The sequence below is a fragment of the Manacus candei genome, unplaced genomic scaffold (genome assembly GCF_025592945.1).
Source record: "Manacus candei isolate 608988 ecotype Guabito, Panama unplaced genomic scaffold, ASM2559294v1 h1tg000023l, whole genome shotgun sequence".
Lineage (NCBI taxonomy): Eukaryota > Metazoa > Chordata > Aves > Passeriformes > Pipridae > Manacus > Manacus candei.
The window spans coordinates 8,128,268-8,153,110 of NW_026138071.1; the positions used below are offsets into that span (position 1 = coordinate 8,128,268).

Here is a 24,843-nt window from a genome sequence, read left to right on the forward strand (position 1 = left end):
ATGTGTCTTTTCCTCACGGTGTTGCAGAAGGTCCATGGGAAGGATATGTGAGAATACTGTGATATTTCCAGTGTGCTTTCTAGTACTGTAAGACCTCACAGGATTACTGTAGCCTGTTGGCTCAAGATCCTGCGTAGCAGCCCCATAGAATTTCCCTCTGCAAATTCTGATTTGGATTAAAGAAGGGTTTTATTTGAATAGTACCAATGATTGTTTCCCTACAGCAAGTTATTAAGGTGTCTAAATATATTAAGTTACTTTAAAAAATGCCCACTTATTTTCAGCCTTAATAGTTGTCGGCTTCAAGTTGGTTAAATCTTGTTATATCTCCTGTTGGAAAAATAGAGATGCCACCCAGAAGTGTGGTACTTTGCCTGGTATCAGCGTTTTCTATTTCTTAAGGCAAGTGCTCTCATTCTGTAAGGCTGAATTTCTGATTCCAGTCCTGCTTCCTCAGAAATCACTTGAGGATCTAACATTTTTCTTGGAATGGGGGTGCCAACACAGAATAAAAGGATAAAAGCCCCTTCTGCGCAATATTTCCGCTTGCAAGTATAAGAATCCCATTAGTATTTTTTTCTATAGCATTGTGATGGGAGTTTGCCTTAACCCGATGATCTGGGGCCCAAAATTCCATTTTTGACTTGCTGCTTTCCAACACAGTTGGACATCAGGTGTGTTTGGCCTTTGGTTCTTCAATACAAGACCTTATGGTTGACTCTTTTGGGTTGTTTAGTGTTTGTTTGAATCTAGCTTACAAATTGATCCAGATTACTGTGTGCTAATAACTTTTGCTATTTGCTCGGTTTGTACAAACTTCTACCAGGAACTCTTTTTCAGGTCCTTGATAAAAGTTGTAATGCAGAGCCAAAACCTGATTTATTTAGAACTTTACTAGAAATAGGGAATTGTGATTCTTTTGTTTTGGGGCCCTGTCATATTTTAGAGTGCTGTAAAGTTGATTTTCATATCATTTGATGATCCTTGTGAGTCCCTTCCAACTCAGGATACTCTATGATTCTTGTTTAGGCAAAATGTTGTGCAATAGAAGTATTTGTTTATGTGAACCTGTTAAAATGTTACATTCAATGATCAATATTGTAGTATCAATGTGTTTTCCCCACCAGTTCTATTTTTGCACTGTTTTTGCTTTTTCTGGAGTAATTTGTGTTTACCCACTTAAAAGATGGGGCAATATGGGACTTTGTTCTCTTATAGTTAAGGTCATTTGTATTTTATTATAATAAATTTGTTTTTATTATAATAAATACACACTGAATTATTATGTTAGTTGCACAGCGAATGTGTGTATGTGCAATGCAAGGAGTCTTTGGCCCAGAGGACTTTCGCTTTCCGTGTGCCAAATAACCCATCCCTTATCCTCACAGAGTGTTCACAAAAGTAGGTGCCTATTGAAACAAACCAGTGGTAGATGTAAGAGGGATAACAGTGAGGTGAGTATGGTTTACAGGTAGTGGCAGTAGTGGAACAGAAATTGTGTCATTTCCAAACAGTGTTTTTCCCCAAATAATTTTTCTGTGGATGTGGTCAGATACAAGAAGTGCAGAGCATGTATGACTTCACTGGCGCATGAAGTGTCTGGTTCTGTTTTTAGGAAGAAGTATCAGAAGGTGCTAGCCAGTGTCGTTATAATCCAAAAGAACTACCGAGCGTACTTCTGGAAGAAGAGCCTGCTGCGACTGAAGGCCTCTGCGGTCACCCTGCAGAAGCACTGGCGTGGCCGCCTGGCTCGCAGCCTCTACCAGCACCTGCTGCAGCAGGAACTCAGGCGGAAGCAGGAAGTGGAGGAGAGAAGGAGGCGAGAAGAGGAAGAACAGATCAGAAGAGAGGAAGAGGAAAGACAATGGCAAGAAGAGGAGGAGCGTAGGAGGAAACGGGAAGAGGAAGAGGTGAAGGAAAGGTACAGGATGGTATCTTACACTCACAGTTCCCTGGCTCTAAAGCTGCTAAAGTGTCAAAGCGAGTCTGGGGCACTGGCATGGTGGTAACACTGGAATACCAGTTGCATGAGACAGTGTCCCAGTGCCAGCAGGCAGAATTGTGGTGGCCTGCGGCCAGCATAGAATAGAAAAGCAGCATGGAAAAGGAGTGTCCTGCTTCCTTTAGGAAAGGTGTATTTTTACTTCTGTTTAGTGTTTTTTTCTTTGAAGTCTACATACAGGAGACAGATTCACTGATTGGGCAGAGATGCATAATTCTCTCATTGCCTTTGCAGCAGTGAAGGAAATTTTATGCAGTCTTCCAAAATCTGGAGGGATTAGCAGTGTGAGAAGGTACCAGTATTTTAAGTCTTGGTGCAGCAGGATCAGAGAGCAAGTTGTGCAGCATACCCATGCTACTGCAGTTGCTACACTCATGAGCATACACATGCTGTCTCTCATCAGGGATATGGATGTGTCAAGAGATAGGAAAGGTAAGGGAAAGCTAATGTGACAAAAAGAGGTAATCTGTGAGCAGTGACAGTACACCTAAAGAGAATCCTGCACCTCATGCATCATTTACTGTTCACTATGTGGTTACCTACCTCCTATCTATTCTACTATCCAAACTGGATGTCTCCCTTGATAATCTTCTGTTTTAAGAAGCGTGAAACTTTAACTACAAGATTATTATATAAATTTCAACAAATAATCATGTGATGTTTGGTTTTTCGTGAGTAATTGGTTACATTTCTTCTAGGCTTTTATTACTTACTTGTCCCAAAGTTGGATCTTATCAGATTGTGTGGCAAGCATCAGAAAATTTTACAGTTAGAAGCATGTTGCAAGGAAAAGAGATAGCCTGCAGTTCCCATGGAGACAGTAGGGTGTTGTATCTACTGGGACAAGACATGGAGTTAGTGGTGCCAGTGATGAAGTTTGGTCAAGAAATTAGTTGAAAAACACTGAAGGCTCCATTTTTGTCTATGTGTCAATTTTCAACAGTAGCCTCATCAGCAACTTGAAGCTGGGCAAGTTCAGAATGTCAGTAACTAGTTTGCAGATATCAAATGCTACAGACACTCTCTCAGGTCTGATGTCCTTATTGTCCTAAGTAGAGTTTGTCTATACCTAGATAGGGTGTGGCCTCACCTTTAGTACTGTGTGCAGTTTGGGGCACCACAGTATAAAAAAGACATTAAGCCATTAGAGAGCATCCAAAGGTGGGCCACGAGGATGGTCAAGGGTCTGGAGCAGAAGCTGTATGAGGTCACTTGGTCTATTCAGCCTGGAGAAGAGGAGACAGGGGAGACCTCACTGCGGTCTTCAGCATCCTCATAAGGGGAAGGAGAGGGGCAGGTAAATATCTCTTCACTCTTGTGACCAGTGACAGCACTCAAGGAAATGGCATGAAGCTGAGTTGGGGGAGGTTTATTTTGGATATCAGGAGAAAGGTTTTCAGCCAGAAGTGGTTGAGCAGTGGAACAGGCTTCCCAGGGGAGTGGTCATAGCACCAAGCCTATCTGAGTTCAAGAAGTGTTTGGACAATGCTCTCAGGCGCATGGTGTCCTTTGCAGGGCCAGGAGTTGGATTCAGTGATCCTGATCAGTCCCTTCCAACTCAGCATGTTGTATGATTCTGTGATGAAAGGAAGAACCTATCTAGCTTATTGATTATAGTGGTTTTGCCCTTTAGTTCCCAGCCCATGAAAGATGTGTTCATCCCAAGCATCATAGTAACCAAGTGTCAGTGTTTCTAGAAATCAGGTGAACTCCTTGTTTTTCTTTAATTTTCTAGTTAATGTCAAAAGGCATCAGAGTGAGTAAACAAAAAAGGTACTAGCAAACCAACTTGGCTAAATCCTGAACTTCCATTTAACCTAAAAAATGAGGTAGAAGTCCACAGAAATTGCAGATCGGCTGATCTACTGAGAACAAGCAGAGACAAAATCAGAAGGACTTAGATGCAACTTGAGGTGGAATGAGCTAAAAGTTGGTGTGCAATTATTGTGCATACACTGCTTGCAAAGGGGAGACATGGAGTAATTTGGTTTACTGTTAACAGGAAGAAAAAAAATTATGGAGAAAGCTGAGGTATTTGATGCTGTTTTTATCTTTCCCAAAAGTTTAACTGTTGAAAACTAAATACAATTAGCAAACATGTGCAAAAATTCAGAACATAGCTTGGTAATAAAAGGTTAGAAAATGCTCAGATAAGTTCAAATTACAAAGAAGGAATTGGGACTTGGTGAAAATAATGTTTGAGTACTCTGAGAACAGAGTACTAAAGAACTAAAAGCAGTTCAGAACAGTAGGCATTCTCTTTGTCCTCCTATGTGGACAGCAACAGAGTTTCCATAAAAATGGAAAATTCCAAACATTTTAAAATTGTAAAAGGAAGAATGGGGGAATTGTGGACCAGTCAGCCTAACCTTAAATTCAGGAATATAGTGAAACAAATAAACAGTTGTAAATGCTTGATAAAGGAATCGAGAGCCAGTGTGGATGTCTGAAGAACAAACAGGATAACTGAATACAGTTATCTGAAAAACAGGATAACTTTCAATACAGACATATACAGATCTACAGTTAGGAATAATCAAATGCACAGGAAGAGAAGGAGGAATACCTACTTCAACATCAGGAAGAAGGTCTGTAGACTAAATTGAGTATGTCACCAGGGTCATGCTGTGTGAGAGGAGAAAGCAAATGCTGTATATAAATTTGATTGTTTCTGTGAGATGTGGAGGTGATTCTTCTGTACCGCTTGGTACTGGTAAGGCTTCAGTTGAAGTACTGTCCCTGGCTTTGGGTATCACATTTCAGGAAGAGTGTAGATCAGTTGGAGATGACTAGAAAGCAGCATGAAGTATCAGAAGTTTAAAAATGTGAGGAACATTTGCAGGAATTAGTACATAGATTATAGGTGGTATTCCTAATTTGTTTTAAAATGGCTGTGCTTCTTGAGACCTGTTATCGTTTAAGACCTTGAGTTGTTTAACTCACCATGACTGTTCGGGATCCTTCAGTAGAGTTGGAGCCATCTGGATCTCACTTATGTCAGTTTTGATTTATAAATATTTCTTGGATTTTTTTCAGTGAGTGGGCACAAGAGTGAGAGCTTTAAGGACTTTGTGACTTGCAGCTGCAGTTTAGAATTTGGCTGGGAAAAGCTGCAAGTCCTGGGAAATAAATATCATTGCCCTCCTGTTCTCCCTCGGGTTGAAATATAGATCTGAAAGTTATCACTGCCAAGTGGTAACTTTCTTCCATCCAGCCACATCCTATTCCTGCTCCCTAAACATGTCCCTGGCATTTGTCTGTCTGTTGGTTCGGCTGCATGTAGTGTACTCGCTGTGGAGAAAATGGCCATAGTGGCAGCTTTCCCTTGGAGTACAACCTTTTTGATCTGGGTGGAGATGCAACACCGTGGGATGGGTTTTTTTCCTCTACTCATGTTTACTGTGAAACTCTGACTCTTACAATCTTCACTAGTAAACTAGGTTTTGCATGCCACTGAGGAGTTGTGCAAACTGGGGCTTTAATACAGTAAAAACAAAACAAAACACAAGTTCAGTGCTGATATTACAAAAATTCTGTTTTGTGTTAAAAATCAAGCACTGTTTCCTCATATCTATCAATTACACAAGTACAATCTCAATATTCAAAGACTTATAGTACTTCGGAAGATTCTGTTTGCGTTTATCATGGGTCTCATTTGTCTTTCTGTCACTGTTTCCAATGTCCTTCTTAGTGTGTTCCAACTAATCCAATTTCCTAATTGATCTGAAAGTTAAGTACGTGGGGAAAATCTGTTGTGTCCACAAAGGTCATGCCAACCACAGAGAATTGGATTTTTACTAAATTGCAAAAGCTTTTAAATCAAGTCTTACAGCAGGTACCTCGTTTTAACCTTTTCCATGGAGGGATGATATGTCCATGTAATTCTGAAAGCCTCATGCAGGATAACTGAGTCTGTCTCTGATTGTCATGTCTTCTTTTTTTTGTCAGAGAAAAGGAGCAACTGAATGCACTACTCAAGGTGGCCCAGGTAAGTTTAACAGTTACTCTTTTCACGAGTTCTCATGAGTATCTGTGACGCGTCCTTCATTGCCTACACTTTGCCTGGAGCTGATATTGTTATTGCAGCAATACTACTTTAAAAATGGGCTTTGTTCACTCAAAACCTGCAGGTGTTTGGCTTTGGCAGAGGTACATAGAGTTAACAAGGTAGGGCTTTTGTCAAGGCTCATGTACCAGCTTGCAGAGGTTCTGTTTGAAAATTTCTATATTGAACATGCAGCATCCTTTTTTATCTCTACTGCTTGAACTTATTAGATGACCTTGTGATGTGTTACACTGTGACACAGTCTGGTTTGCTGGATTGTGCCTGTAACAGCCAAAATAAGAGTGCAACCTACTGCTGCCATGGCTAAAATAAACCCTTTGCTATTAATCTCATTGTTGGGACTTGACATATGAAAGAGCAGACCACCTACCCTAAGGTGTGTAAAAATAGCTCTGTATCTCGTTACTTCTTTTCCCAAACCACTTGTTCCCCAGCTTCAGACTTTGTTCAGGAGAGATGACAGAGTATAGATATGCATTCATCCATAAGTAAGAATCAAGTAGAGAACAAGCAACAAGGTAACTAAAGAGAAGGAGCATTGTCATAGTCGTATCAGGAAGTACATTAAATCCTTTTGGAATTTATTTTTGCTTTTTTCTTATGTGTGTATATTTTGTCTAATGTGTGTATGTTTTCAACAGCCTCTGTGGAGGGCGGTTATGGCTTTATCATATAGCTAAACATAAGTTATCAGTGTCTTCTAATTATTGTGTATCTGCTAGAAATTTCCTGTTACTTCAGTGTGGAGAATAGAATAAGACAGAGTCTTCAGCAGCCAGCCATCATTCATCCAGTGATGCTAAAGAATGCCAAGGAATTCTGCGTGGAGTTTTGGTGGGGTGGGGTTGGAGTGGATACAGTCCTGCTTCATTGCAAATATCCCTTCCCGCCCTAGATTCTGATGGTCTGACCCCTAATTCAGGAAGCAATGAAATTTCCAGATCTTTTAGTGAATTTCTGGGAAATCTTCAGCTCCTAAGCAGTCTATGCATGTATGTATTCATATATAGTTGTTTTGTCCTATACATGGGTATGTGTGTGAGTTAGCTCAGAAAGAGAGAACAGACTTTCAAACTGCTTTTATCCAAATTGCAGTGTACAAAGGGCTGTAACATGGGCAGCAGACTGAGAGGCTCTTCTAAAAATTCACTGATCCCGGTGAGCTTCCCTGTATGATTCAGAAAGGAGGTAGGCTGCTGGGAAAAAGGAGGTACCTGAAGATCCAGTAGTTCTACCTTTAACTTTTACACCATGAATGATTGCAGGGTGCTTGGAGTCATCTTTTTGCAGATGGTAAGTACAAGGCAAGCACAGGAGACAGGAAGAATGAAAGGTCCAGGCAAGGAACAAATATAAGTTGAAGAAGCTGCTTTAACACTGTTATAAATTCTTTAAGGTGGAAACAGTAAAGACTGAAGAGGTGGACATTCCCCTGCAAGAAGAAGAGAGACGTCAAATGGAGGAGATCTTAAGATTGGAGAAGGAGATTGAGAAGTTGCAGCAACAGAAAGAAGATCACATGTCTGTCATCTGTGAAGACGCTAGGAATGAAATAAATCGGCAGCGAGAAGAAGAGATCCAGAGGCTGGAAAAAGAGGCATCAAGGGTTGCCCAGGAGTTCTTGGAGCTGCTGGATTTTGGCAATCTGGATGAAAGTGTCCAGAACTTAGAGCGTTCACTTTCTAGTGAGGGGACACTCAACATTGACTGCAGCTTGGTGGCACCACTGGCTGAAGAAGAAGTGGATGAGGGTTTTCATGCCGATGACGAAGGACGGCCACCTTCTAGTTTGGTGATCTTGAATCAGCATGGCACAAGAAACAGCAATAACTACTCAAAGGAAGTTGCTGACACAAGCCTTTCACTTCTCCAGAGGGAAGTGGGAGAGGTTGTCCCTGCTCCCAGACAACCTGTGGAAAGAATCACTAGCCCCAAGGAGCAGAGAGTCATATCTGACCCAGCAGAAAGCATTTACAGCACTGTCTCAGATACACAGAGGAGTAACAGTGGAGAGGCAGGAGAGCCGATTTACACTTCTCCCCCAGATGTGGAGTCTGACTACGACCATGAGGAGTTTGATGGCTATGGAGATGCAGTTAATGCCTCAGCTGAGCCTCTGAACGGTGAGGAGGGTCTGAGGCACTCCCAGGGTACCAGCGTAGACTCCAACCGTGGCAGCCTGGACTCGGTGAGAATCCCTTCCTTCACCTTTCTGGACATTAGTGTGAATTTGTTGATATTTATAACATCCGTGCCAGAGCATGCTTGCTCTGGGTATTGTTACTAATATATAACTCTCTCTTACATCAATAATCATCTGGAAAAAAAGGAAAGAGTCATAGACTGAAGGCCAGAGGGCTTGTGACTGTCTGGTGTCTACTGGTACACAAGCTAGCACACATGTACCTATTTTAGATTGTTTCCATCATCATCACCATATGTTAATATAATACTCTTTAGGAAGAATGAAAGCAGGCAGTTGCTATCTTGTAGGTCTGTATTCTACCTTAGAGAGATTTCACAGAAGGGACCTAAGCTTCCAGTAGGCAGTGACAAGGCTGTGGTTTGATTTGTCTCCATCACAAAAACTTCCCTTGTTCTAGTTCCGTTCAGAGTCAAGAGTTTATTCTCAGCTGCTGTGTACAAGTTAAGCTATTCTAAGGCTAGAAGAAGTTACTGTGCTGATCCAGGCTGGGTCCCAGTGCACACAACCAAGACCACTGAACCTTTTCATTCCTACTGCAGGGACAGTGACAGGGTAGTAAAGCTGTGCTATTAGCCTTGCACTTGAACCATCTCATCTTAGACACCACAGTGGCTCTGGACTTCCTGAGTGCCCTCAGGTTAGCTGCTCAGTAATGCAATGATAAATCTCCTTGCAGAACAGGGTGTCAGATAAGCCCACATAAGATTGTGAGGAGTTCAGGTGTGAAGCAATGACAGCCACAAAAATAATTCCAGTAAATGATGTCCCTAAGAAGAGATACTTGAACTACAAAGTATCTTTTTGAAAATGATTGATTTTTGAGGTTTTTTTAGAATTCAATTTACTTTCTTCGATATGCTTTTACAATGACAGATTGTGACCTTTCTTAAAAAGTTGCATGATTTTTCCTGTTTGCATTTCCCTAATGTCAGCTGCCAGCCATCAGAATTTTTTATGATGTGATCTGCTTGAGTAAAGGTACCTTCTCTGTGGGCAGGTACTCACAGATCACTGTCAGGTAATCTTCAAACCATAAATCATTCTGTCATAGCCTAGGCCAGTTTCTACTATTCTTCTTAAAATGTAAATCGAAGTGAAGGGGTTTATTAGGCTCATCAGTGAGTAAGACTCATGAAAAATCCAGTTGATACTTTGTCATAGCGTGAGCCACAGAAAGAGATAACTCCCATCAGTAGCTGCTGGTTGAGAATACCTGATTTTTGAAACTTAATGGCAAGGCAGAGAGAGAAGGAATGAGTGGAATAGGGATGAGGAAAAAGAGGAGCACAAAGGGGTCACAGGGAGAGGAAGAAGGGAAAATGAAAATAAGCAACAGGCATTTGAGGAAGGAAGAGGTCTAAGGAGCTGCCTTCATTAGTATTAAATTACTGAAGCCAATCAAAGGTTGGCTTTAAGGTATTTAAGGTAAAGGAAATGATAGGGTAATTTAGGATTTCATGTGTGAAGTACTTTCTTATGGCTGAGGGCCATTATCTAGTTGGAGAACAGAGATGAGTAAATTCAATACTATTATTTCATTAATTCAGATCTGTGTTTTTAGGGTTCATTTATCCTGGACTGTACTTTTTTTCCTAATCAACCCGAAGGAAGTAATTTCTTTGCTGGGGTTAAATCAAGTGTTCCGTCTTGTCTGGCATTTTGGCTTTTCTGCCAGAAAAATCAGAAAACTTCTCCAAAATGAAAAATTCTCTTAAGCCCATTAAATTAGATTTTGCAAGGTGGGCTCTGCCTTGAAACAGGAAGCTTTGTTACTGCAGGTAACTGGAGTTTTCTAGCCATGTCCACTGCTCTCTTTTCAAGTATGAAAATTCCATGCTCTTGCTTTAGGCATTAATGGGTAAGCTGTCAAGCCTCTAGTGTTACCGTACTGCTTTTTTGCAAAGGGACTATGTGTAGTTTTGCACTTTCTGTATATGTGACTTCTCTAACCTTGTTAAATTTCCTCCAGTCCTCCTGTGACCAGGAGAACCCAAGTAGCCTGTATTTCTTCTTTTCCTTTTAGTTTCTGGAGAGCGAAGAAGAAGTGGATGTTTACATTGATACAGATGAAGAGTTTTGTAATGGACGAGTCACTATCTTCAATGGCTCAGGACCACCCTATTTTCACAGTTATCTCTACATGAAAGGTAAGTCTATTTATTTTGCCAAAACTATGGATGGATGGAATCCAGGAAACCTGCTTTCCCCTTCTGTTTCTCCAGAATCATCATCTTTATTTGCTCTTAGTTCTCAGTTAATTCTTCTTTTTTTCTTCTTCTTTTATTTAAAACAACAAATAAAATGAAGAGGTAGGAGGTGAGTGTCAGGGATATCTTTGCCACAGAGACCTAATTGTGCCCATGTGGTATGGGCTTAAATGACTCATTCTGAGCTACAAAACTGAAGACAGTACAAAAACATTTGAGTAGTGCGTATATTGCTGTATTTTGTGTTTGTTTCACAAGTTTGTTCTGTTTTTTTTCTCTGTCTGAAATTAAACATAACCTCGTTTCTCTCTTCAGCTGCCTTGCTTCATGTAGGAACTGAAGTGGCAACTAGTTGTACCCAAGAAGCAGGATCAGAATGGAGACATGGCCCTTGTTGCATGTCTGATGAAATTTTGCTCCCTTGCTTTGCAGGAGGTCTCATGAACCCATGGAGGCGGCGCTGGTGCGTTCTGAAGAACGAGGCCTTCATGTGGTTCCGCACCAAGCAAGAGGCACTGAAGTCAGGCTGGCTCTACAAAAAAGGTGGAGGCATGTCAACGCTTTCACGCCGCAACTGGAAACGCCGTTGGTTTGTGCTTCGAGAATCCAAGCTGATGTACTTTGAGAATGATAGTGAGGAAAAGCTGAAGGGGACAATTGATATCAGAAGGGCAAAGTGAGTGACAAAATAATCCCATTGATCCCTCATACTCACTCTCTAAATAAATAATGAAGTGTCCAGTGCTGCCAGTTCATCGGCTGGTGTACCTCTTATAGGGCTGGGAGAATCAGAAACAAAGGAGGGAAAAGACAATTACAGCTTCTGCTTTTACTCTGGAGGGAGTCTGCAATTACTTGGTAGTTCTTTTCCCAGTCTTGCATTTCATAATCCAGCAGGAGCTCTTTCCAAGCCATGGATGGAGCCAGACCAGGAGGGGCTAATTAAGTACATACCCCATGCATTCTCTCCTACCCAGACTCCATCTGTTTTCTGGCTTCTCCAGGCATTTCACAGAGGTAGTATGAAGCTCACAGCATGATTTGAATTTGGCAGCATGTGCCATGCCTTTTGCTGAGTCCTGAATGCTCTTTCTGCTGCCATAGTTAATTCCTCAGCTTATGCTGTAAGAAAGGAGAAACTAGTCACCTATTAGCATTATGTGGACTGTAAAGTGCCAAAAAGCATGGCACACCCGACTTTGTAAACAGACCTCTGTATCAACCTCCCTGTTATCTCTTCTTCCATCTAGTCTGCTGGTGTCTTGAAGAAAATCTGTGTAACACCTTAGGCTTTGGTTTTTAACTGTACAGATTTTTTAAAACATCTTAATGTGTATTGGAGGAATTTTCTGTCAGAGTTACAAGCTGTCTGTACTAGTTATTTCCCTTCTATATGGTGAAGGGTATTATGTGAAAGAATCAAGCAGAGGGAATTTAGGCCTCTGAAAGGTTTTCAGTTTTGGCTCTTGTGCTTCCTTGTGTTTTCCAGAGAGATTGTGGACATTCATGAAAAGGAGAATGCTTTGGACATTGTAACAGAAGACAGAGTTTATCACATTGTTGCGGAGTCACCAGAAGATGCCAGGTATAAGAGGGAATTTTGTTAGATGTATTCGTTCAGTGCAGGTCTGACCCAGGTACTTACGGGAGAGCCTGAGAAACAATCACTTCCCTTTTGCTGGGGAAAAGAGGGGATTTGTTCCGGAGTGTTGTTTCATGCTTCCTGGGAGGTACCACACTTACTTTGGGGAATTCCCATTGCAGCTACCAAGATGGTTGTTCAGCCTATTAGTCATAGGACTGCCACCTTCTCATGTGTCTGTGAGCATGCTGAATTCAAGGGTTACTTCAGGAGACACACAAACCTTAATATAAACTGGAACATCTAATAGCTGATTTATTTATTAAATGGAATCTTGAATCAAACAAAAAGTCTATTCATGTTGTCTGTAAATGATTGCGAGAGCAGCTGGATTTTATCCAGGAGACAGAGAAAAGGCTGCAGCTTATCAGAGTCTGTAGTGTCATCTGATAAAATCTTCCCAGTGCAAAGCAAACAAATGACTCATGTCCTTCCTTCTTGGCATCTTGGCCAGACAGTGGGAATCGGTTGTTTAGGGGAGGTTGGACAACCTGTTCTGGCTACGCAAAGCCAAGTTAAGAGGTTACTGTCCCTAGCTGCTCGTCTCTTTTCACTTTTACCACTTTTAACCAAGGCTTCTGCTCTCTCAGCCCAGACAGTGTAACTGATTCTCTGATCTGCTGATTCTGTGAAGTTATTTAGGGTCTGTTATTATTTCATTTGGTGTAGGGAGAGGAAGGGAGAAGGTGTGTAGACACAATTATAACAGAAATGGACTAAAGATCAACACATGAACAAGAAACACGCAAATTCAGGGGGCAGTAGCTGAAGGTAACTTCTTAACCGAGAACTTCGACAACTGCAATGCCCCAAGGTAACACGGCAGAATTGTTAGGACAAGTGTAAACAAAACGTGGCCTCTGTTCTCAGTCTCTGTTCTGAGGGAGAAGAAAGCACGAACACTTGCACTAGCAAAGGGCAGATTAGCAGATGCTCTAGAGTATCCAGTTTGAGAATCCTCCATGAAGTGTAGATGTTTGCTGATCTCGATGGAAGCCGCAGATAAGAATCTGCTTGTTCTGCAACAGTGATTAGCCTCCAGGTATGTCTGAAGTGAGAAGCCCTTCCACAGACAAAAAATTAACTCCAAATTCAGTTATAAACAAACGCATGATTAATTGCCAGCCATATGACTTTCAAGTTTATTAGCAGATCAGAGAGAGACTAGTTAAAAAGGCTCCCAGACGTCTCTAGGACTCTAGTCCAGGAAGATTCCCAACTAACTGTGTTTTTACAGCTGCTGTATGCTCTTCTCAGTCTACTGACTTGGGCTCTCTCTAAGGCCACTGCTTATTTACAGTTCCTTGAATAACAAGTAGAAAACTGGATTTTCCTGGAGCAGCTGTCAGTGGGTTGAAGAACGTGCACAGAATTTTCATGGATAAATAAGGAGGAAGGATGACATTAGAATCTAGTATGATCAGCCCAAGAGATACTTTGTGGCAATACTACTCAGGAAATTGTGAATGAAGAAATTTTCCCAGTGGCAGCTTTCCAGGTTCCTTGATCATATTTTGGAGCTAGTTTCACTGCCCAGATTTTAACTCTGAGTCTGTTCTGATTGCCAGCGGTTGGTTTAATGTCCTGAGCCGAGTACACAGCGCTACAGCACAGCAGCTGAGGGAAATGCAGGATGAACAGGCCAATCCAAAGAATGCTGTGGTGAGTTACTGTGCAACCAACCTGTGGGAATGCTTGGAGCCCTCTCTGTTTAACTGTTTGTGTGTGTTTTTCCAGCACATGCATTGTTGTAGAATATGAGCAGTATAAGAAAGTTGGACAGTTATTCTAAAGAAACAGCAAAACTGATAGCAAAGAGAGTAAGCACTGGGGAACATGGTGGTTGTGTTGGGTGGCTCAGCTTAATCATTTGTAGCTCTCTTCAGTTTGAGGAGAAGAAGGAGACTGCCTCATGCAGATAAAATGTCTTTGGATGGGACTAGTCTGGGTCACAGTTGTTCCAGACAGAAGACAGCAGTTGGGAAGAACAGTGTATTTATGTATTTTGCCAGTACAGAGATACTAGCAAAGGTTATTTCAGGCCTTCATAATACTTTCTGGAAATTTGTAGCTGTTTTTCCTCCAGTCCTGTGGAGCCCTTGCACTTCTTATGCTGTTTGGGGAGCAAAGATGACTCATTCATGCCTTTCTTATATGTTCATTTCTACTCAAGCTACTGGAATTTAGAGGAATGTTTTCAGTTCAAATTCTATTAATAAAGGACAATGTCTGTAATCTAAAATGCAATCTGTGTCTTTTTCACTGTATAGGGAACCCTAGATGTTGGGCTTATTGACTCTGTCTGTGCCTCGGACAATCCTGACAGGTAGGTACAGCAATCTGACCGGCTCTTAAATCAGAAACTCTCTAACATATTTTTGTGAGTAGCTTCAGGTTTCTTTTTTGGTTTGTATTTGTTTAAACTCATACACCTTTTTCTCCAAATACATGAAAAACTGAGATCTTCAGCTTGTTTCAGCTTCATAGGCATGAAGTCCCTATGTGATTTGTCTTCGAGTAGAAGTTTCTCCTTTAACTCATAGACATGAAAACAGCCAGTAAATTATAGTCTTACCTATTAATACCACTGAACAAATATGTCCAGTAAAAGCAGCACTTCCAGTATTTCAACAGACTAATTTTAAGTTAATCTTGTAAATTTAGGGGAAAGAAACAGCATTATGAAAGAATAATGGATGAATTTAGAAATCTGTATTATTCTTGAGGTCTTTGCAATGCAAAGACCTTCAGTTCAGTTAGTTTCAGTGAAGAAATTATGGGACATTTCGTATCACTTTGTGTTAACATTTAATTATTTCCCACATAACAGGTTCAGCCACGACAAAGATACTTACTACAGCACTGAAGTAAAATGTTAGCTATTAAATTGCTTACCTATGTCGTCTCTTTTTTTTAACTCACACAGGTTGCTAGGACTTTGGGGTTACTAGTTTAGAAAATGCATATCAGTACTGATCTAAGATTTCATTGATAAAAACATTTTAGGCAGTTCTCAACCTGTACTCGTCATAATTAATCTGTATACCAGTGAAAACAAAGAATAAATAATAAGCTGAAGAGTCAAAATTTGTTCGTGTATGTGCTGAGGTACACTCTTCTGGAGTATCAGTGTTTGAACCAACATTGAATTCTGAGGAGAAGGCTTATTCTCAACCAGTATTTTTATGCAGCTTATTTTTATCTTCCCTTTGTTTATGCAATTTTCTAACAGTTTCTTGATTTGCGCCTTTTACTTCATCCTTGCATTCCAATTTTCAATTTCTGTTTTCTCATAGAAATCTGGTTTTGCTTTCAAAGTTTTCTGAGTCTATCCTCTTTGAACTAGTCATACCTTTACTTTTCCTGTAAAGTACTGATTCTCTACAGAATTGTGAATATTCTTTTGGTAGGACACAGTTGCATGAGAAGGACAAAGTCATCTAGAAGCAACATAACAATTTTTCCTCTCTTTTGTCAGAATCAGCTCATCTTTCCTAAAACCAACTTCGAGCCCATTTTAGCTGACCCTGCTGAGACCTGTGTTTGCTGTTGCATCAGTGGTTTTAATAAGAACAAGGAGAATGACTGTACTAGCTCAGCCTAGTGGTACTAGCACTAACTCAGCCCAGTCAGAGGGCAGATCAAAGTCCTTTGCTTATGAACTCAGGACATTTTACAGCTGGTTATTATCTAATTAATATTTTCTAGTCTTTGGAAATAGCTTTTGAAAGATATCTAATTTCATTTAGCTGGTCTCTCCATTCATTAGTGTATAACTGCACAGAAGGTGATTTTAAGTATTTCTGCACTTCTCTGTAATTTGTATTCTGAGAGTCTTTCTGGATTGTTTGTGGGAAGATAAAAACCATGACTTTGAGTATGCTGTGAACTGAGATATTTGCAAGATTATGGCGAACTTTAATGCTTTTGTTTTCTGGCAGACCGAATTCTTTTGTGATCATCACAGCAAATCGAGTGATTCACTGCAACAGCGACACACCTGAGGAGATGCATCACTGGATCTCCTTGCTGCAGAAACCAAAAGGGGAATCTAAGGTTGATGGCCGGGAATTCCTTGTGAGAGGTGAAAGGAAATGCATGCAATTACATGTGAAACTCCTCTTCTGCTTATAATCTGAAAGGGAGATTCTGCTAACTAGATCTAGGGTTTAGCTGCTCCCCAAAACCAGTCATTCTTTGCCCTCTCCACCTTCCTGCCAACTGCTTGCCACATCCTGTGTGTGCTACCCCCCCCCCCCCTTACGTGATTCCCTGTCAGATGGAAAAAAGTAACTACTTTATATGTTAGGTTTCTGATGTTAGTTCCATAGCTTATTTAAACATGTCCAGTGAATGCCATCAGGAATAGGAAGGAGCATGGCTGCTGTTTAGGAGCAGCTGGCTTAGATGGACTATAACATGACACTGTGGCTTTTGTTGTCAGAAAGCTGTGTTCCTTCTGACACCTGTCATGTAGAGAGGGAGGGAGAGAGATCTTTGTGGGATTGTTACCGTCCTCATCTAAACTAACTAACCTGATTATGGTAGATGTAGTGAGGTGAGAAGAATTCTCTGAGATTTAAATTATGTCTTTAGAAAGAGCTTAATCGAAGATGGTGAAGCATGAGTAGTGATCACATATATTACAAAATATTCCCTCATTTATCTCAAGCATTTGTAAATTTCCTTAATACTTTAAGCAAGTGCATGAACAAATTGCTTTACATCTTCTGGAAGGAGTCTATGAAGGAATAAAGGTCTAAGAGTGGTCATGGCAAGGAAGGAGGATGGCAGGAAAAGGGTCACCAAAATGTGGCATAAGCCTTCCATCCTAGGCTTAAAAATTTCAAGGAGATTGAATGATATAAAGCAGATTATCAGACAACAGTTTGAGTACCTTAAATTCAAAATACTTAATTGCAGGGCAACAGTTCCTTTTATCTCATATTGTTCATTAGTTAAAGGAAAAAAGGAATGATCCTTTGTAAAGCTGATGTATGCTCTGCGCTTCACAGTAAGATGTCTGTATGACAATAGTGTAGCCACAAAAGCATATATTCAGAAGTGTCTCACTCTGTATTTTCTTTATATGGAGCCTCTGAGCTCAGTCCCACATTCTTTGAACTTTTTGCCTCATGGGGAGACAATGGCTTTTATATCTCTAAGTAGAAAATTGTCTTTTTGACAGCGTTAGCAATGTAGACTGTGATTTTTTCCTGTTACAGTATTGACTTTTTTTTAACTTTTTTTCCCCCATTTATTTTGTGATGAGTCTAAAATGACAGTGAAATTATTTTTCCCGACTGTGGGAGCAAGAGATGCATGTAGGTGCAAGAGATGCATGTAATGATCTTTCTACTAGAAGACATATATCACCAAACCTCTTCCATCAAGGTTTGGATAGGCATTTGGCATCTCTTCGGAAGAATAAATTGTAAATTATTTATTCAGGTGTTTGTGGCTTGTGATGGAAACATCCTGAATAGAGGATGCCCTCATGGTGATCACATTGGTGATGGGAGATCATTAATTAAAAAAATACATTGGACTGAAGAATGGAACTGCTTGGTGGAAAATTTTGGGCTAATTTCTTACAGTAACTGTGCAGGATACCAGTAAAGCAGAGCTGGTAGGTCCCAGCATGAGCTTTTTGCAGAGAGGTTGAGGATTGCTGTGGTAGTGAAACCACTGAAATGTTTATGTCTCTGTGCTAGGTTGGCTTCATAAGGAGGTTCAGAGCAGCAATAAGATGTCCTCTCTGAAGATGAAGAAGCGCTGGTTTGTTCTGACAAACACTGCCCTCGATTACTACAAGTCATCTGAGCGCACAGCTGCCAAGCTTGGCACACTTGTGCTCAACAGCCTCTGCTCTGTAGTGCAGCCTGATGAGAGGGTCTTCAAAGACACAGGTGAGAGGAAGAAAGCGGCAATGAGCAGACTCCATGTGTGGAGTTCTGAAGAGGGGATGGTGCAGGACTGTAATGGTGTGTCCTGTTGAGAAGGCAGTCTTAATGTCATCTGAGGCTTTGTGTCTGACTGCAGACATCTCTGCCCATAGAAATTGTGAGAGGTTTGCAAAGGACCAGAGAGCAGTGTGCAAGTGACTGTAAGTCCCTCACACCTGATGGAGATATACACAGTGCTGATGTTTTTCACTGAGTAATGTCACTGTGGATCTAAGTGTTTCCCAGATAGGGTAACAGGTGTGAGTTCTTACAGTTGACACTGTAATTATTGGTACATCTCCATAAATATCTGTCACTTTGTAGCATGACCTACATTTGTCTCTGGGGTCAGTGCTATCCTCTTAAATAGTAGCAATGCCATACACTGTAAGTCTATTTTATAGCATCACTCAACTTGTTAGAAACAAAAGATAACAAAAGCCGATGTTTGCTTTCCGTGCAACATGGCACAGTTCTGGGAAGGCAGGATCTGGCATGATCCTCCATTCCTTGCTTTATGAGTTTGGGAGGGAATTCAGGTTATGGGGTAAAGGGTGAATCTCCCTGACAAAGAACGTGAACCTTAGGACAAGACTTGAAATACTGGACATCTGAGTAGTGGAGTTGCTTGGGATACTTTTTAGAAGGGTTGGAAGCATATTTAGTAAAGTGAGATGAGAGAAAATTTATTCTTCTCATTCACAAGATATTGTCTACATTTTTAATCTCAACAGATGTCTAGGGCTGCCTTTAGCAGAGAGAATTACCATCACCTTGACATGTTCTCTCAGGTTGTCAAACACATATTTTTAAAAGTTATGAGAACTGATTTGGCAATCTGACTGGGTGCTGTGTGTAGAGTGGTCATTTTCTGAGTGATTAACAGCAAAGTGTAGCCCAAACGCTGTCTGTGAAAGTGAGCTGCCTGGTTGGCAGGCAAGCAGTTGTGTTACACTGCAAGATAACGTGTATCTTGGAAAACTGTCATTGTACTAAAATCTGGATTGGGACTTTCCTACTCATAAATACGTTTTGGGAATGGGGATGTTAATGTCTGCCTAGTCAGTTTTAACCAGACATACCATATGTTGCTATCAAAGCAGCAAGGGTTTTCCTTAGCCACAAGCTACAGACAAGAAGAGAACCATAGCATCATTAAAAGTGCAAATGATCTCTAAGTTAATCATGAAGTCCAACCATTAACCCAACATAGTCAAGTCCACCACTAAGCCATGTCCCTAAGTCCAATATCTGTACAATTTTTAAATGCCTCCAGGGATAGTGGTTCAACCAGTTTCCTGGGCAGCCTGTTCCAGTGCTTGACAACCCTTTCCATGAAGAAATTTTTCCTGATGTTCAATATAAACCTACCCTGGCACAGCTTGGGGCCATTTCCTGGTGTCCTATCACTTGTTACTTGGGAGAAGGGACAGACCCACACCTGGCCACTCCTTTCAGGGATTTGTAGAGAGTGGTAAGGTCTCCCCCAAGCCTTCATTTCTCCAGGCTAAACATCCCCAGCTTCCTCAGCTGCTCCTCATAGCACTTTGTGCTCCAGACTTTTCACCAGCTTTGTTGCCCTCCTTTGACACTAAAGATGATCTGCTCCATAACCTTCCCTGTTGTCACGGTCAGACTGACAGACCTGTAGTTCTCCATATTCTCCCACTGGGCCCTTCTGGTTAGTGGGTGTCACATTTTCTAATGTCTACTCAACTACATAACAAGGAAACAAGTTTCACCTTCCAGCTTCTTTGTTTCTCCCCAGGTTATTGGAACATCATTGTGCATGGGCGAAAGCACTCCTACAGACTGTACACGAAGCTGCTGAGTGAAGCAATGCGCTGGGCCTCTTCCATTCAGGGGGTCATTGACAGCAAAGTTCCCATAGAAACACCTACACAGCAACTCATCCGTGACATCAGGGTAGGTGCCATCATGCCAATTCCCAAGTGAGTTGGGAGCAGCCAGATCACCACTGTGCAACAGAATAATCAAATATTATGTGACTTTTATTTTGAATTAGCATGTTAGCTGATCTGTGTAAGTCTAGGTTATAACTGTGCAATTACAAATTGCTTGCAGGATTACACCATCAAGTATTTACAAATTCCTGCTTTATCCTTTCTTCTCCTAAGCATCCTCCAGACACAAATATAAAATAGTCCATTCTTACCAATCATCTGACTTTGATGTACCCTGAAGTTCTCTTCATACCTTAGGCTTGTGTGGTTAAATATCAGAGTAAAGGGTGGAAAGAAAATATCCTTCAAGGTAGCAAAATTGCACCACTGTAGGAGGAGTAATTTTGAAAAGAATCTTTCCAAAAACTTTGGTAAATTAAATATGGAATCATATTAGAAGACACACTAAAACATATTTCAGAAGAAATGTGTGTGTGATGAGCTCTAAATTAGATGCAACTAGATAGTATGTATTCAGGAAGAAAGAGCTGGGAGTGATTGTAGAGAATCTTGGAAAATTTCAGCTCAGAGTTCAAGGACAGATGGAACTGTAAATATTGTCAGGGAAGGAATATAGGACAACATGTGGAGGAATGTGATACCAGTTTGTATGGTAGCAACAGGCCCAGATTTTGAACACCATGTGCAGAATTTTGGTTGTTCTTTCTGTAAACACGTGTAGCACAACCAGACAAATTCAGGAGAACAGGCTCATTATTACATACTGAACATGGTGGATCTGTGATCAGAAAGTCCATTAACCATTTACTGTTGAAAGCGTAAAGGATATATGAGGGAGGAATTATGCCACACATGCCTGTTACGTTACCTGCATTAGGTATCAGCCGCAAGCCATGTCTGAAGGCAAGATTCTGTGCTTGGTGACATGTGGTATGATGCAGCATGGCTATTCTTGTGTTTAAGATTCAGAAATAATGTACAGAGTAATTTTTAGATGCGAGTTATGCTTTGGTCACCTGGTTCCTCCATGGACCTCCAGAAATTTAGACAAAGGTGCTTGAGCTTGAACATAAATGTATGAGGACATCCTGCAAAGGACTGTCCCTGTTTGAGGATAATTACTTTTTCTCTTTTTTTTTTTTTTTTTTATTTTCAGGAAAACAGCACAAACTTGGAAGTAGTGGAACAGACATATAGGAGGAACCCGATCTTGCGATATACCCAGCACCCCTTGCATTCCCCATTGCTCCCACTACCTTATGGAGATGTTAGTGTCAGCTGTAAGTATTTTACCCAAGTGACAGAATCCACTCACATTTTGAGGGCCTGAACACCACAAAATTGGTCTGTAAGCTCTCTCTGTGCAGGTGAAGTCTATTTAGGGCAGTGTAGCCCACAGGGTTCAGAGGGGAAGGAGTCCCTTTCTCTCTCCCTTTCTTCTCCAGAAGGTATGCTGTGTCCACTGCTTCTTATCATGGGAACACTGAATCTTAAAGTAAATGGGAGCAGATAGTTTATCATCCCTCTGGGGGACGTGCAGCTTGTCCTCCTTTAGCCACAACTGGGTTGCAAGTGGCTCCAGTGGAAGTACTACAAGAAGATGACATCATGCAGCTGTCAGTTGAATAGTATTCCTACAGAAGCTGATGTAAAACCAAACTAAATGAATCCTTTCTTCAAATGCATCAGGAACATGAAAGAGCTAGACTGTGTAATAAGCAAACAGAAAACCAAAGTGATTTGCTGATGATTCCAGACTGTTTGACATACTAAAACTGAAAGCTGGTGCTGAAGAGCTATAGAAGAATCTCTAATGTGGAGTGACTGAGTCACAAAATCTTTTAAGGAATTATTTTCAATGTGGATATGCGAAGCAGTCTGCCACATAGGTAGTGATCTAGCTCTGCTTAGGAGAGTGAACACAAATTTACATAGCTTTATGAAAATGCCAACTCCTGTGGTATATGCAGAAACAAAACAGCTTATACAAGGTTTTGAAAGCTTAGAAAAGGAAAAAAAAGGTCTTTGCGCAGCTGTATTGGTGTATCGTGCACCTGCATCTTGAATACAGGATGCAGTTTTGCCTTCTCCATCTTTTCAAAGATAAGTAAAAAGCTACAGAAAGATGATCAAAGGCATCAAGGGACTTACCTACAGTTAAGTGACTAAATAAGGTGGGGTTGTTCAGCCCAGAAAGAAGATTTTAGGGACAGAAGACTGTTATGGAGAAAGTGAAAGAGTATTAGCTGCTTGCTATCTGTCGTGATATAAGGATCCAATTATGTGGCAGATTAAAAGGCCAGAAAAAATAAATTTTGAAATACAGAAAAATTACAGAGCAAGCACTTACTCTGTATAAATTACTGTACAGGGCTGTGTATTGGAATAGCACAACTCATGCATGGGCACTGGGAAAGCAGTGGCTGTACAGGAGATTCAGAAGGACCTAAAGCCCCAGAGATGTGCAAAGCAGAATGCAAGCCTGCAGCAGGATGGTATCACATATGTCTGAGCAATTCAGAGCAGACATTCAGGTGCTCAAAAAATGTAAGCAGTTTTGGTCTAAGCATTTTAAATGTAAACAATAGGTAAAAGCTGCATCTGCGCAATTTCACAATTTGTGAAAGTTCTTTGTTGGCTCAGGGGTCAAAGCTAATACAGGCACAACACAGAGTTTTGAAAGTATACAAGCCAGGCTTTGGTGGCTGCATTTAGGCACCTCAGTTGCAGACACTGAAGCCTGAACTAGATTTCAGTGCTTGTTTCCCTTAAAAGCATCACTCTGCTTTTCTGCACAGTATATCCAGACATGAATTTGCAGTGGTGCAAAGTGAGATGTTGGCAAACACTACTTAAAACTGCATTTGAACATTTATAGGGGAAGTATTAATGAATTTTGAGGATAAATTTAAGTTCAGGATATGAGCTCAGGTTGCTGTACAGAGTAGTACAATTGCTTGTAGTGTTGCTGGGCCATTAGAAAATGAGGAAGATGTTCACCTCTTGTCACTTTTGTGATTGTTTCCCAGTGCAACAAGAGAAGGGTTACAGCAGCTTACAGGATGAAGCAGTGAAGATCTTCAACTCTCTTCAGGAAATCGAGACGGTGTCTGACCCCATACCCATTATCCAAGGCATCCTGCAGACCTGCCATGATTTAAAACCTCTTCGTGATGAAGTGTACTGTCAGCTCATCAAGCAAACTAACCACATGCCACATCCCAACAGTACTGGGAACCTGCACCACTGGCAGCTGATGTGCTGTATGAGCTGCACTTTCTTGCCCAGCAGAGGGATCCTGCGCTACCTCAAATTCCACCTTCGAAGGTAAATGTCCCTTCGGTTTGCAGCCTGTTTCGTTTTACTCTGCTTATCTTCCACTGCCCCTTGTAGTTACCTATCCTGCCCTCCTCCTGTGGAAACATCTTCCTGTGGTGTTCCAGCCTCCTGCTTTTGCACACAATTCTTGGTACTAGTTGTTCTGTGTATTCAAACTCCCCCCTTGCCATCCATCTACTGTGTCAAAAGGATGTGGTATGTAAGTTACCCAAAGAGAATACCATGAGACTGTTACAGTGGATTTACAGCTGATGAACTACTGCTTACTAAGGTACATATAAACATTATCAACCTGCTGGAAAGGTGAGGGCCAAACCTTCATATTCATTGAAATGTGTACTACCCTGCAGCTGGCACAAGCAAAATGTGTACTATGGAACGGGAGATGTACTGTAAATCCAAACTATAATTTTTCAGTATTTGTTTGCTTAAGTAAGCACATAATGCTTACAATTTTTAATTTTAATCTGCTTCAGCCTCCCATTTTCATGAACTAAGTAATTTCCATTTCTTCCCAATTCATCTTCAGCATCTAATGCAGCTTTCCAAAGCAGTCTGCGTTGGGGCTGAGCTGCAGCCTTGTAGCCTCTCTCTATTCTTAATGATGAGAGTGATGCGAAAGATCAATAAAATCTATTTAATTATTTACAAGCTAGAAAAGAGTGAGATGAATTTTGTGTCAGTACACCAAATAGCTACACCCAGGGCCTGAGTCTGAGAGGTGCTGAAGAATACTCGGTGTAGCCATTTCATAGTTTTACCACTGCAGTTGCAGATATTTTTATACTGAGACATGCTGCCCTTGGAGGGAAGAGAACGGTGTACAAGCATCTACTTTCTATCTTTTAATTCTCAAATATACTGTAAAAGTGCTCAAACACAGCCAGTAAATGAAAAAACCATTAAGAATAAATGAAAAAAGTTTACATTTGATTTCATAGTTTTTATTCTCAGTTTTGTAAATTGAGATAGTCGATTGTACTGTCTTCAGCTGGTACTAAACTCCTGATAATTTGAACTGCTTATTTCACACATTGCTGAGCAATGTCACTGAAGTCACTTTCAAATGACTAGTAAAAGCAGGTTGCATGGTTTAGGAAATAAGCTTGTATTTCTTGTGGTTGCACTTGACATCAATATCTCTACCAGACAAGTTTCATGGTAATGTGTGGTTCAATGTGTAATGGAGTTATTTTACTTCTTTTTACAATTAGGGTAAAAGACCTCTTTCCAGACTCAGAAATAGACAGGTATGCACAATTCATAAGTGACTCCTTGAAGAGAACAAAGACAAGGGAGTTTGTGCCCTCCCAGGAGGAAATACAGGCTCTTCTCACACGTGAAGAAATGACCACAACAGTGTACTGCCATGGCGGCGGCTCCTGTAAAATAACCATCAACTCCCACACCAGCGCTGGGGAGGTAATGCATTAGTAGCATTAACCAGATGAAGAGACACCTTTTACCCATTCATCTCCTAATTTCGTTTTTTGTTGGTTTTTTTTTTTTAA

General features: G+C 40.9%; 1 protein-coding gene across 2 annotated transcripts in view; it reads left to right on the forward strand.

Annotated features, from left to right (window-relative positions):
- The window catches only part of LOC127471245 (unconventional myosin-X-like), a 90,810-nt gene that overhangs the window by 59,100 nt on the left and 6,867 nt on the right, over positions 1 to 24,843 (forward strand). For both annotated transcript variants that reach the window (XM_051787994.1, XM_051787995.1), the window contains 14 exons: positions 1,616 to 1,921; positions 5,951 to 5,990; positions 7,465 to 8,256; positions 10,298 to 10,421; positions 10,914 to 11,157; positions 11,971 to 12,066; positions 13,692 to 13,785; positions 14,394 to 14,449; positions 16,065 to 16,207; positions 17,838 to 18,032; positions 19,837 to 19,994; positions 21,150 to 21,273; positions 23,023 to 23,320; positions 24,547 to 24,754. In XM_051787994.1, coding sequence (XP_051643954.1) covers positions 1,616 to 1,921; positions 5,951 to 5,990; positions 7,465 to 8,256; positions 10,298 to 10,421; positions 10,914 to 11,157; positions 11,971 to 12,066; positions 13,692 to 13,785; positions 14,394 to 14,449; positions 16,065 to 16,207; positions 17,838 to 18,032; positions 19,837 to 19,994; positions 21,150 to 21,273; positions 23,023 to 23,320; positions 24,547 to 24,754 — 2,878 coding nt within the window. The remainder of the gene's footprint in view (positions 1 to 1,615; positions 1,922 to 5,950; positions 5,991 to 7,464; positions 8,257 to 10,297; positions 10,422 to 10,913; positions 11,158 to 11,970; positions 12,067 to 13,691; positions 13,786 to 14,393; positions 14,450 to 16,064; positions 16,208 to 17,837; positions 18,033 to 19,836; positions 19,995 to 21,149; positions 21,274 to 23,022; positions 23,321 to 24,546; positions 24,755 to 24,843) is intronic.